The sequence below is a fragment of the Python bivittatus genome, unplaced genomic scaffold, assembly GCF_059951505.1.
Source record: "Python bivittatus isolate LINGU-HERP-01145 unplaced genomic scaffold, Pbiv_v1 ctg000120_np1212, whole genome shotgun sequence".
In the NCBI taxonomy this organism is placed as follows: Eukaryota; Metazoa; Chordata; class Lepidosauria; order Squamata; family Pythonidae; genus Python; species Python bivittatus.
Window position 1 is genome coordinate 7,880,811 of NW_028277037.1, and position 13,817 is coordinate 7,894,627.

Below are 13,817 nucleotides of genomic sequence, written 5' to 3' on the forward strand. Positions count from 1 at the left end.
AGCCCTGAGGTGACAAGGGCATGAGTGACTGTCTGGAGATCCACCTAGTCCAGGAAGGGTGCAACTGGCACACCAGATGCAATTTGCAAAGTTCCTCTTGGCCACAGCTGCTACCTTTTCTTTAAGCAGAAGCAATGAGCCCAAGTGGCCTCCCAGATTGGGCACAACTCTGAATGGAGAAGTGCAACTTCATTCAAGAGTAAAGATGAAAATCCAGTCCAGACCTAGGCTGTTCCAATAACCACAGCCACTTGGTCATGGTAGGATTGAGTCAGACTTCAATCCAAGGGCTTCAACACCCACCCATCACTGGTGATGACTCAGTACAACTGCCCACCAGGTCCTCAGGAGGAAAAATCTGGAGCTCTCTATTCCTGACTGTTCCTGCACTTGGTTCAAGAAGCAATTATGCTAACTCATCAGCCACAATTGCAAGCATTTATGTTAAGAAAAGACTTTTTATGTTAAGGAAAGCCACAATATTGTGTATATTATATTAGAAATAATAGCTAGACCTTTGGTTTTAATTTATTCTGTCAACTTTCACCTCAATATCTTTAAAATGCTGTGGACTTTTTTTCCTAACAGAGAAATTCCATATACCCCAGCTGTGCCTCCTTAATACAGAATCACGTTAAAGACTTCCGAACTCACATTTCAAAGGAATACTCTTACTGTTCCAGCTGTCGTATAAAGTAATTGGGGCCAGCTGGATGTCAGGATGCAAGTGGTTACCATTATAATACTACTTTTCTTTAGTCAAGCAGCTGATCTGAGGAAAACAAGAAATGGAAATTCAAGAAAAAAAGCAAACAACAGAAAAGCAAGTGGCTTAGGAAAAGCATCCAGCACTGTGAAGCGCTTTACCCCAAATCCCCCATGTGACATCTATACTTCTCTGTTTGAGAAATACTTAGATTGTCAAGAAAGAAAACTGACATTTGTACTGCCCGAGTGGCCTGAAGACTTAAAGCACATGCTCCTAGCGCAAAACTCAATTCGTAAGCTAAAGAACAACATGTTCTCCAAATTCCAAAAACTGAAAAGTCTAGATTTGCAACAGAATGAGATATCAAAAATTGAGGATCAAGCTTTTTGGGGTTTGAACAAACTGACCACGCTTTTACTACAGCACAATAAACTTAAGGTTTTGTCGGAAGAGGTGTTCATTTACATGCCTTTCTTAACTTACTTGCGTTTGTATGACAATCCTTGGCAGTGCAACTGTCAGATGGAATCGCTTATAACAATGCTGCAGCTTCCAAGGAACAGGAACTTGGCAAATTATGCTAAGTGTGTATATCCAGCAGAACTGAAAGGTCAAAAGCTCAAGCTGATACAGGTTGAACAGATCTGTGGCGAAAAGGTGGGCCCGCAACCAGTACCAAAACCTGAAATCACTAGACCTGAATTTGATTCTTCACTTTGCCACATGTATGTGTTTCCGGTACAAACACTAGACTGCAGAAGGAAAGGTTTGTATATGCCAATTGCACAGTATTTATTTATTTACTTACTAAGGCTTAAATACTGCTCCAATCATATAGGACTTTGAGCAGATAACTTTGCCCCATCCAGTAACAAGATTCAAAGCAATAAACATTTAAACAATAAGTACATCAAAGCACCAAGGAACAGCATCCAGTAAAAAAAATCCAAATTTTGCTGCAGAATAGATTCAGATCAGACCCCAAAGGTGCTCTGAAAAAAGCTAGATATTAATTGCTTTTCATAATTTGACAGGGTTGAGGACAACCTGATTTCCGGGGGCACACTGTTCCAAAAGAGGGGGCATCAACAGAAAATTGTGTCCCTCATTGTCCCTGATGAAAGCACTCTTCAGGAGCAGGAACCCAGAGGGAGCTCTCCCTGTCAGATCTTATTCAGCAGGCTTATAAAGGGAGAAGGTGGTCTACAAGATACTCCAGGCCCAAGTCACATGTGACTTTAAACATGACAACCAGCACCCAGATTGCACACAGATACTGTAATCAGCATTCTCACAGTAGAACCGTCACATGGAATAAGTACGTACAACTGTAACTACTCGGCCCCATTTAGAATGTGTTACAGTTGTCCAATCCATTCTGATCAAAGCAGAGTGACACTGAGAAAAGACCCCTGATCCAAGAATAATTGCAATTGGCACAAAAGATATAATTATGCAAAAATCCCTCTGGCCATAGTTGCCACCTGCTCTTTGATGACTCCCAATTTGTGATCCACTTCAGCACAGGGAGAACACAAAACTCACTGGCACCTGGATGGGTTCTGAACCTACAGCCACTCCATCTTGTTGGAACTGAATCTGCTCCTCCCATCCAGATCCAGGCACTGAGACAGAACATTAATCACATCTCCTGTTTGGTTCAGTGTCAAGATGTACATAATGACCCTGTGCCAGCAGATGACCTCTCCCAGGGGCTTCATATATTGAATAGGGTGTGTATGAGAGAGAGTCAAGCCTTGTGGCACCTCCCAAGAGAGGACCCTCACACTTGACATCTCCCGCCCAGCTAAAACTGCCCCTTTGAAAGAAGGAAAACCACTATAAGACAGTACATCCAACCCACAAAGACTGTCTAGAAGGATACCATGATTAACGGCATTGAATTTGAGAGATCAAGCAGAGCCAGTAGGGTCAGAATCAACTTATCCTGATCCCACCATAGGTCATGCAATCAATGTGGTCTCAGTTCTGTACCCAGAATTGAACCATAATTGAAAAAGATCCAGCACTCCAAGGGGAGGCTGAAGACTGGCTGATTGTTGGGTCAAGGAATGGCTTTTGGAGGCGGCTTGGGTCCATTATAGAAAAATATTGCCTCTGGAACCATTTTCTCTTGATTTCTCTCAGGGACAAGACCCAGAGCATTCCCTGGAATGCGCATGAGATGGGCAGAATCACTTTGCAAGAAATAGTTCCTAAAATATTCTGCAGCCAAGCTGATGTTAGTTACTGATGTTAGTTACTTTGACTGGGTATCAGTTTTGAAAGGTAAAAAGACCCAATAGTGCCGTTGAGAAACCTATGTTTCCCAACATTTTGGAAAACTTTGCTAATGTATGCGGAACATGGGACACCAAGTTTATAATGCCTCTTTCCCTGTAATTGTATTTTTTTCTTTCAAGATTTAAAAAAAGTCCCTAGCAATATACCTCCAGACACAGTTAAACTTGATCTTTCCAATAATAAAATCACTCTACTACGACCCAAGGAGTTTGAAGAAATTGATGACCTGAAGGTGCTAAATCTCAGCAGCAATGGAATAATTCACATAGACCCAGGTGAGCAAACTTTATGAAGATGAGAACCATGATATTTAAAGGGATTGTTACCATTCATACTGGCTGGGGGGAATTCTGAGAGTTGAAGTCCATGCATCTTAAAGTTGCCAAGTTTGAAAAACACTGCTTTAGACAGATATATATATGTAGATATAGATAGATAGAGTCATATTCCATATCATAATGTATCCAGTGTTCTTTCCAGTTTCCATAAGTTTGTGCTATATGGAAGACTTACTTTTCAAAAGGAGATACAAAAATACTAGATACATTCCAAACGAGCTCTTTAGCCCTCTTCAGGCATTCAGTCACTACAACCATGGAGGGTATTAGTAAGAGGTATACCGGTGCTGTGTTCTCCATCCCTATTTCCCAGATTAGCCTAAAGAACAACTGTAATTGCATCTAGCTACATATGTACCTGTCACATGAATATATCTCAAAATAAGCAAAGCTATGCAAAGCACAGAAAAGGAATCAGAAAGAGCAAGCAAAAGAGGTGATGGTATGAGAAAAGAAAAGAAAAATATATCTTAATCTAGTTTACACCAACACCATGCACTCTCTGTCCATACCTTTTTATTTTGGCAAACTATCTTTATACTATCGTGTCCATGCATGACTCCATATCTTGCTTTTTGTTCTTTAAACTTCTTTCTACTTTCTTCCTGAGGATCTCATCAACTACATTCAATCACAATTTTATTGGTTTTCCCTCTCAACCAATCCTTCCTTCATGCATTTATGTAGTTTAATTGCTGCAGGAATGTAATTACTGCCTTGATGACTAAGTGGGTGGAGGGTTGGAAGTAGATGCCTAGGTATTTGAAGTCTTTAACCAAGTGGTCTTTTATTAATTTCCCATTTAACAGGGAACTTAAAGTGCGTTCTAGAGAAAAGAACTTTAGTTTTTGATTAATTGAGTTCAAGAAATTCCCTAGAACAGTAGGATGCTAAAGCAGCTAGGCATCTATGAAGGTCCACTTGGGTTATGAATAAAATGGCCTTATCATCTGCATACAGAAGAATTGAAATAGGATGGTGGGTAAGTGTTGGAGTGTGAAATTCTGATTTAGAAAGAGCTGCAACGATGTCATTTATAATTAAATTGAACAATATGGGCACAAGAATACAGCTTTTCAGCTAAATGGTACAAAATTGCACATTGATCCATGGTGGAATATCCTGATCTAAAACCTGTTTGTTCAGAAGCCAAGATATTTTCTGAGTATATCCAATCTAAATTTTTATGGTACAAAAATTGGGCATAGAGTTTGCTAATTATTGACAATAAACTAATTGGACAATAGCAGTATTTTGCCTATTACCTTTCTTGTATACTAGAGAGTGATAGAATTAAGCCACTCTTTTGGATAGCAATAGAGAATTATTAATGGCAGTAAACTGGGTGGCTAACATAGAGGCCCACGAGTGAGGATTTTTTTTCAGTAATTCCAGAATATTCATATTTTTACCTGGGGCTTGCCATTTTTCAACTGAGAAATTAGTTTTTGAATTTCTGATTGTGAAACTAGAGGCCAACTGGGGTAGATATTTGATAAACTTGGGTGCAGTGGGTGGGGAGAGAATTACCACCAAACGGAACAATGAATAAGTTGCCAAAATATCTCATCCAAGACTCTAAAAAGATTATTAACTCACTCTTCCTTCCTATACTTGTTCTAAAATTTGATGCTTATTCGTTTTCCCATGGTCAGTAAATATTCTACCAAGAAATACAAATTAATCTATTTGCTCTAGTTTTTCACCATTAAGTACAACTAGAAATCATTCACTCCATTTCTTCTATTTGAGTTTTGATACATTATTTTACAGATCCATATCCTTGCCGTATCACACAATCTGTCTAATATTCACTGCAAATTGCTGCAAATTGGCATTGTCTGCATACAATAGGACATGCACAATCATGTCCCAAACACACACAGCCTTAATGTCACAATTTTTCCATAAAGATTTATCCATTAACAGGCAAACAGGCATCACACGTGAATGTCTTACCTCTGCTCAGTATCACGCCATTTACTAAGCATTCCATTTAGTCCATAACATACTGATCTTTTTGCATTCAGCAACTAACCTTCAGCTCCATAGTCACACCAAACATTCCATAATCCAACCTTTTCACTTTATCCTATGTTGTCTCTAAATCCATATACAACATTAACTTACATTCCTCAAGGACGTGCTGAAGAGCAAGAATCTTATTTACGCATCGCTTCCCTCACATAAAGCCAACCTGCGCTTCCCAAATCTTGCTCATTGTTACCTTTTGAGCCCTTTCAGTCAGAATTCTATCAAACTCCTTCCCACTAAATAAATGAATCCCCTGTAGGATTAGTATTAGATATTTTTGAATGTACTTGTATTGCAGTTACTCTGCTACTTTTCCTTTTGGGTAAGGGAACACAATCTGTCAGTATTCTTCTGATCACCAGGGATAGATGCAGGCTTTGCGTACATGTTAAATAAGCAAACCACATCTGTATTTTAATATTTCTCCTATACACTTGTAGCTTTATCATTTTTCAGCATGATCCACATGATTTTAAATCATATTTTCTTCAATACTAACATTATTAGCATTGTTTCAATTCCGCTTGTCAACAAATCTCTATCATTTCCATATACATTTCTAAAATACTTATTTTAGTTTTACCTTACTCCCATTTCATCCAAAATCATTTCATCCCGTTTGCTCTTAATTCTATTTACTTAACTTTCTTTACTGGAAAGTAGGAATTCTTGGGTCTCTGAATGACCCAATCACCATTTTTTGTACTCTTTTGCCTAATTCTCACCCATCCATTCATATCTCCTAAGGATTTTTTTTTTTCCTGGATTGCATTCATTCACTGGAGCATAATGTGAAGCTATCAGCAACCTATAAATTCCTACTTTCATACACCCCCACAACAATCTAGACAACACCAATTCGTATTTTTTTACATACATGCTAACACTTTATTCATTAACTTTACCTTTACCTCCCTGTGTGGTGGTAGAAGGTACCCCTTCACACACATGTGAGCTGCATTCACTACAAAACCTATGAGATGCCCCCCATACATGTGAACTACTTAAAGTGCTCTTGTAAGGAAACATTCACAGCAAGCCAAATTGATCCAGAGTGGCAACAGGGGGAGGAATCTAACAGGGACCAGTGGCTCAGTAAACCAAATTATTTATATTCATTGGTCATAACTCAAAGGTAGTATAGCTGCTGTGCTGACCTAGGAAGAAGGGATAAATAATATGGTCACCCAGATGGGTTTATCAAAAACATTCCAACATCATACTGTTGTTTACACTGTGTCTGCTTTTTTTGTCTTGCCTTTTCAATGTAGTAGGCCAAAGGTATATAAGCTTTTGGTCAGGGCTGCTCAACAAGCTGCCAATGCTTTGCTGAGAGCCCTGTATACACTGTTTTGTTGTCAGCATGTCTAATAAAATTTGAATTTGTATCTTCAAAGTGCTTTGGTTGCTTTAGGTGAGCCAGGTTTTAGCCATAATACCTGCATGAACTCATCAACCCCACTCCGTCAGATCAGACTACTTTTATTCAGATCTCTTCTACCCTTTCCCTTTTAGTTTCACAAACACCTTTCTCCCTTCCTCCCTCTCTCTTTTCCAATCAATTCATTCATTCATTCATTCATTCATTCATTCATTCATTCATTCATTCATTCATTCATCCACATTCTTTACAACTTACATTCCACATTATTATCTTCAATATATCAGGGTCATCAGCAGATGGGCCTAAAGATGTAGATCTCCATGGTCCATCATAGCTTTGACTATGGGTTTCACATACCGCTTTTTAGTAGTCTAAAGAAAGTGTAAACTAGATTATTAGTCTTGTCATATTTGTGGCACCTTTAGCATTTGCTGCAAACAGTAAGGATAGTACCAGTCAGGTCTGGGACATTTTGCCAGTATTAAGTTCAGTTTGTCCTCAAACATACTCATGCAATTCTATGCCAGTCAAGATCTCTAATCTAGAAATGACCTATGCAGCCAGCACACTCTTGTATATATCCCATCAACTAGGAGATACATGCAGTGTACTAACAGACACTCAGGATACATATTTAGCTGAAGACAGTACTAGAATCAGGAAAACACTGAATAGGGCTCTCAAGACCATGGAGTATTATGACTGTGTTCAGCTAAATTTGGTTGTTACCATTCTTCAGATCTTCTTAGACAACATGGAGGGTCAGTGAGAAGCACATGATTCTATACCATGCTTGAATACCTGATAACGGGTTTTGTTATACCTCTTTAACTGAATACTTATAGTGACTCTACTATGCTATGACTTCTTAATCATGGATTGTTGAATAACTCACAGATATTTAGGTTTACATAATCTAAAACATGATTTAGAATTCACAATGACTGGGTTCACACAACATGCTAAGCCAAGTCAAAGAAAGTACATTACAGCATAATGCAAAATATGAAATAATCGCACAAACTTACACCTACCCATTGAGCTTCTATGCTTCTGTCAGCTGCTTCATTTCCCCCTTCCTACATGACCTAACATGACTATTAACCATAGTCTCTTATTCTGTCTGAAGGTGGAAATTGTCCTTGCTATCTTTAAATTAAATCAGGACATTAAACAACTTCATATTATGGGTTAATAGCTCACTTTGTTTAGAAGTGGATAACCATAGTTTCCTAGCTTGGCCAATGCAGGAAACTGTATTAAAAGACTATCCAGTTTTTAATTCAAGCAAAGGCAGAAATGAAACACTTATGTGATTGTCCAAAATATCATTTATATTTTGGTTTATTAAAGCAAAATGCTGTCTATCTGAATAGGTAAAGTTCAGCCAGTGTAAAAGTAGTACAAACTTTTCTAAACAGATACGTAATTTATTTGTCATTTCTAATTGTTACTGGATTTTTTTTTTCTTCAATAGCTGCTTTTGTGGGACTCATCAATCTAGAAGAACTAGATCTATCAAACAACTCCCTGCAAAATGTTGAATATGGTGTCTTAGAACATTTGTACTTTTTGAAAATACTGCGGCTTAGAGAAAACCCTTGGAGTTGTGACTATAACATCCATTATCTTTTCTACTGGCTGAAGCACCACTACAATGTTCATTATAATGGTTTAGAATGTAGAAAACCTGAAGAATACAAAGGATGGCTTGTTAGAAAGTATGTTAGAAGTTATTTTGAGGAATGTCCCAAAGATAAGCTACCTATTTATCCAGATAAATTTGATGATAATGAAACAGAAGAGCCTACTCCAAAACATTCAGTAATTGTCACTGTAATAGATTAATTTGTCTACTACTATATTCAAACATTTGATATTTTTTGTAAGAGAAAGGATAGTTTATATATTTTGATAATTGTGTTTGTTCATAACGGACTATCTGCTAAAATATTTTTCAGTACTAATCACAAAATGGCATTAATATTGTTCTTTATAAACTTACTATTTTTAATTTGTTTGGGGTCATTTTTGCCATGTTTGGTAATCATCTGTAAAATGTACATGCCGTTAAACCACTTATTGCAAAGACTTAAACCTCTGTAGAAAAATGTGCAATCCTTCCAAATATAAAATCCTATCTATATTCACACAGATGTTCAGTGGTGCCTAGCCATCTAAAGAATACATAAGACTGCAAAAATGCATAAAATCCTATGCAAGAATACTAAGAAGGAGGTTCTACTGAATCTCAGCATTTTGTTTAGTCCCAAAGAGCTGGTGACTAACACAGGGCCCAAAGTAGTTCACATTTTTCCAGGCAGGTTCAACATACGTTTTTCATCTCTTCATAAGTTCCTTGAACTTTCTGTACTATAATTAGAGATTATTTGAATTTCTTTACTTTTTAGCAGAATATTTATTGGAAAGGCAAAATTTAGCATAAGCAAATTTTGATTCACCTGAGAGCAAAAAGGAAGCCTATTAATAAAAAGAAATGACTGGGATATACATTTTACAATCCTGGTGAACATGGGTAAATAAAGGCCCATACAAAGTTGTACAGACTTTCAAATTACATTATTTTATAGGTAAAAGAAATCACATGCTACAAGACTCCTAAGTTTCAAAACCCCAAAATATTTGATGTGCATGTTAAGGAAAGCTTGATGGGGAAACGAGTGAAAAACCCCTTATAGCCAAGTTGGAACTGACCTTGCTTCCTCTTCATTATTTCATACCAATTAATTCTTTCATGAGAATATCATGACTTGCTGTGCATTAACAAGCTCAGAAGGACAACTGTAGCTTTTATTGATTTAAATGTCTGTATAAACATTCAGAACATAACAAATAAGCTCTTCATTGTCTTGCAAACCTTTAATCATTCATTTGCCCAGCTGTGTAAAAAGGCTGGCTCACACTGATTGTATGAATTGTCAGCAAAGCACTAATGAGGTTTAATTCTTCTACAGTTACTTTGTTAAAATTTAATGAAACTGGTGAACTATTTTCTATGTTTTAAGCCAAGGATCCCCAACCCCCGGGCTGCAGACTGGTACTGGTCCGTGGCCTGTTAGGAACTGGACCACACAGCAGGAGGTGAGCGGCGGGCGAGCGAGCAAAGCTTCATCTGTATTTACAGCCACTCCCCATCGCTCGCATTACTGCCTGAGCTCCACCTCCTGTCAGAGTGGTGGCATTAGAGTCTCATAGGAGCGCGAACCCTACTGTGAACTGCGTGTGTGAGGGATCTAGGTTGCACGCTCCTTATGAGAATCTAATGCAGTGTTGTCCAAACTTGGCCACTTTAAGATGAGTGGACTTGAACATGACATGAGTGGACTTGAAGATGACTTGGACATGGCTGGCTGGCGAATTCTGGGAGTTGAAGTCCACTCATCTTAAAGTGGCCAAGTTTGGACAACACTGATCTAATGCCTGATGATCTGAGGTGGAGCTGAGGCAGTGATGCTAGCGCTGCGGAGTGGCTGCAAATACAGATTATCATTAGCAGAGAGTGCACAGAGATCATAATAAATCAATTGCTTGCAGACTCATATCAAAACCCTATCATGTAATGCGCTTGAACCATCCCGAAACCATCCCGCCCTCCCAATCCGTGGAAAAATTGTCTTCCACGAAACCGTCCCTGGGGCTAAAAATGTTGGGGACCGTTGTTTTAAGCCTATTATAGTACAGTAATACCTTCATGGAACCATTACATAATCTCTGTAAATGTTGAAAGCTGGGACACAATTGATAGAAACGGCTCAAGGATCATTCAACAAAACTCAATTTAAACTATTTATTCCATTTTAAATAGCTTTTTGAAAGGTGGTCTTGCCTGACAAAGAATTCGTGCCTTGAATAATTGCAGGGCATCCAAGAATTCTGCAATTACTTCTTTTGCTGAATGTTTATACTCGATGCACACAGGGAGTACACGTTATACAGAGTCAGACCTTTTGAAGCTAAAATTCTAGCTTCTATGGTAGAAGAAAATACATTAATTAGCCTTCAATTCAAGTTAACAAGGTAAAGGCAAGATAAAAGTCTCCCTTGAGATAGTGTTTCCTGTGATGGACACATGGATACATCAATTTTGTGGGAGGTTTTTGGTAAAACAAAGAAAAAAGGAAATGATTTCACTGTCTTTCCAGTTTGTGGCCCTGAAATTTCCTGAAGGTCTCCCATCCAACTACTAGCTACCAAAACTTTTTTTTGCTTTTTTTTTTTTTAATCAGCCAAGGTAATGGCACCTGTTACAAACCAAGAGAACAAGGCTGTATTCTAAATCCAATATTATGAAGAGAACATTCAACTTTACTGGTTTCAAATATTATATAGTTTGGTGGAACCTCCTAACAGAATTCTACTTTCGATGTCTACTAGCTTTATATCTGCTATGTTAAGAAAAGTTACATATTGGTCTTTAGCTATTCTGATTATTATCAACAAGCCTGAGCTAAACATGTGAAGGTGCAAATAATTTATGAGAATGGCCATAAAATATATGATCTCCCTCCCCGTGGTGACTTGAAGAATTCTTTTCTGCTAATGTCAAGCTAAGTAAGAGAAATAAAGATGTATTTCAGTTGCAAACGAAGAGTTCAGTTGTTGAAAAGTAAAATGACCTAAACACCAGCTAATTGTCCAAAAATGGAGAGGGGAGAAATGGGAATATAAATACAAATGCTATTTAGGAAGGCAGTGCTAAAAAGCAGCAGGATGCCTGTTTTCTGTATTAAGTTGATGGCTAAATTGGTAAATAATTCTTCAAAGCAAAGAATAATCCAACATCATTAAATGAACACATAACGTAGACCAAATGGCAATTGCTTCTGAAAAGACTGTTAGCAGGATACGTTTCCTTAAGCTGCACATTTATGACCAAGTGTTCATAAAAGAAAAGATGAGATGCTCAGCAAAATCGTAATACCAGTAAGGATTATTCACATCAGGAACAGTGAATTCACTTAAAGCAAGCATAGGCAGATATTGGGGGTGGGGTCTGGAGGGCCACACTTCATGGTTTTAAAGAGGGGTTGGAAAAGTGATGGTGGAAAGAATGGGGGCTACATTTTACACAAGAGTGTGCCCATATTTCCTTTTTGTAAAATTGGGGGCAATTCAAATTTTTCTTTCTTCTTTTAACTGGGTTAAGTCTATCTCAGGCCACTATTCCATCACAGAATGGAAAGGAATCAAAATAAACTACGAATAACTACAAATGCAAATATTTTTAACAACATTCAAATAAATAATTTTTCAAATTGAATAATAAGGGTGACCAAAAGTCAAGCACAGACAATTTATTATATAAAATTACTTTAAATGTTGGAATTGGTTGTCACTTTCTTCTAAAACTTTACTTGTTTGATGCACGGCCTTGGAACATTCCTAAATTCAGTAACATTTTCTCTAAAAAAAATTAATAAAACATATTGTGATTGGCCTATGGGGTCTGACTTTTGGTATACTCTGTATATTGTATTTCCTGAAGGTAAATGTAAACATATTATTATCATCTTCATCACCATTTTCATATACTCTTTATTTCCAAAGCACTGCCAGAAGAAAATGGAGAAATTTTTATCACTGTTCCCAAAATGTAAAGTGAAGACTGATTAGCTTCCCCGGTGTCTCTAAATATAGCATTTCCATTGTAGGAGGAGAGCTGTGTTAGTCTAAGGTGGCAAAAAAATCAGGAGTCTGGTAGCAACTTTTCCAATTAACAAATTTTATTTAAAGGCATAAACTTTTGTGAGCTTCAGCTCACTTCATCTGATACACAGAGTAACTAAACTGATGTTGGATTTAAATTAGAGTGAAGCAGGGTGGAGGGGGAAGGGAAGACAGGTTACTTACACAAATCTAGGTTACGTGTGAGACAGAATTAACATGTGTTAAAAACCCACTTTATTTGTTGAGACCTTCTGAGATTGCCTGAAACCTTTTGATGTACAGTATGTGGGTCCAGCAAGCTCTCTCTCAATGGGGCTATTAAAGACTCCTTTTTCCAAAATTGTCACTTTGATGTATGCCTGGGAGGTTGAAATGCTGTGACATTACTTTGTCCTTGTTTTGAGTCCTGATATCAAACTTGTATTCATTCATTCTTTGGTTGATGCCTTTTAATAAAATCAGTTAGTCAGAAAAGATACTACCAGACTCTTGATTTTTTCATAACATTTGCAGTAACCCAAAAAGGGTGACGGAAACTGATTTCTGAAAAGTTAAATCAAAGATTTATAGTAATACTAGATATGAATACAAAAAATTCATTTAAATTTAAGACAGAATCAGTGAAAAAATAAACATAAAACAGAGACAACCATTTCAACAGCAAATAGAAAAAGTTACAAAAGGAAGAAAAATAATATAGCCTCAAAAGTCGCAATCAGAGGGAAAATATATCCAGCATCCTGAGACATCAATCATTGATCCTACTCTAAAAAAGTGTTGAACATTTTGGCTGACAGAAATAAGAAGTGTATTACTCATAAAACAATCTGAGTATGTTTAATTTTGCCATAGCTTCCCAGATAACATTCTATTTAACCCCAATGAAGCAAGGTTTTGGCTTGGCTTCAGGATGAGGTGGGATACCTCGTTGTCTGCACAGGTCTTCCTTTTAGGGAAGATACCATTTCCGCTTGTGCTGCTTGTCTTTTCTTCCTCTGAGAGGCATATCTAGCCCCCAAAGTACAGGTGTTCTTTTTCTCTATCCCGGTCTACGATAGTAATAAAAATTGGTTGGATTGGATTGGATTGGATCTGCTCTTGTAATTGGTTCTGCAAGTGCTGGTTGGAAGGCAAGCTTCATTCTATTCTATGCTCTAGGTGGGTTTTGTTGCTAGCCCCGCTTCTGTGTCTCTCCCTAGGCATAACTAAATTTCCCCTGCAAGCTGATATAGGTCTTCACTGCTTCATGCAAAGTTAAAGTTCACACTAACACCAGAAATACCGATGCTATCCTTGACACAGTACTCCATATTTTACGAACTGGCTATGCTGCTTTCTCTGTTTTCTCAAAAACCAGCCT

General features: G+C 37.6%; 1 protein-coding gene across 1 annotated transcript in view; it reads left to right on the plus strand.

Annotated features, from left to right (window-relative positions):
• Window positions 1-12,579, plus strand: part of LRRC17 (leucine rich repeat containing 17) — a 36,295-nt gene extending 23,716 nt beyond the window's left edge. The window contains exons 3-5 of the mRNA XM_088134949.1: window positions 589-1,475; window positions 3,133-3,288; window positions 8,247-12,579. Of these exons, the coding sequence (XP_087991075.1) occupies window positions 722-1,475; window positions 3,133-3,288; window positions 8,247-8,617 (1,281 nt within the window). The 5' untranslated portion in view covers window positions 589-721 and the 3' untranslated portion in view covers window positions 8,618-12,579. The remainder of the gene's footprint in view (window positions 1-588; window positions 1,476-3,132; window positions 3,289-8,246) is intronic.
• Window positions 12,580-13,817: the final 1,238 nt, after the last annotated feature.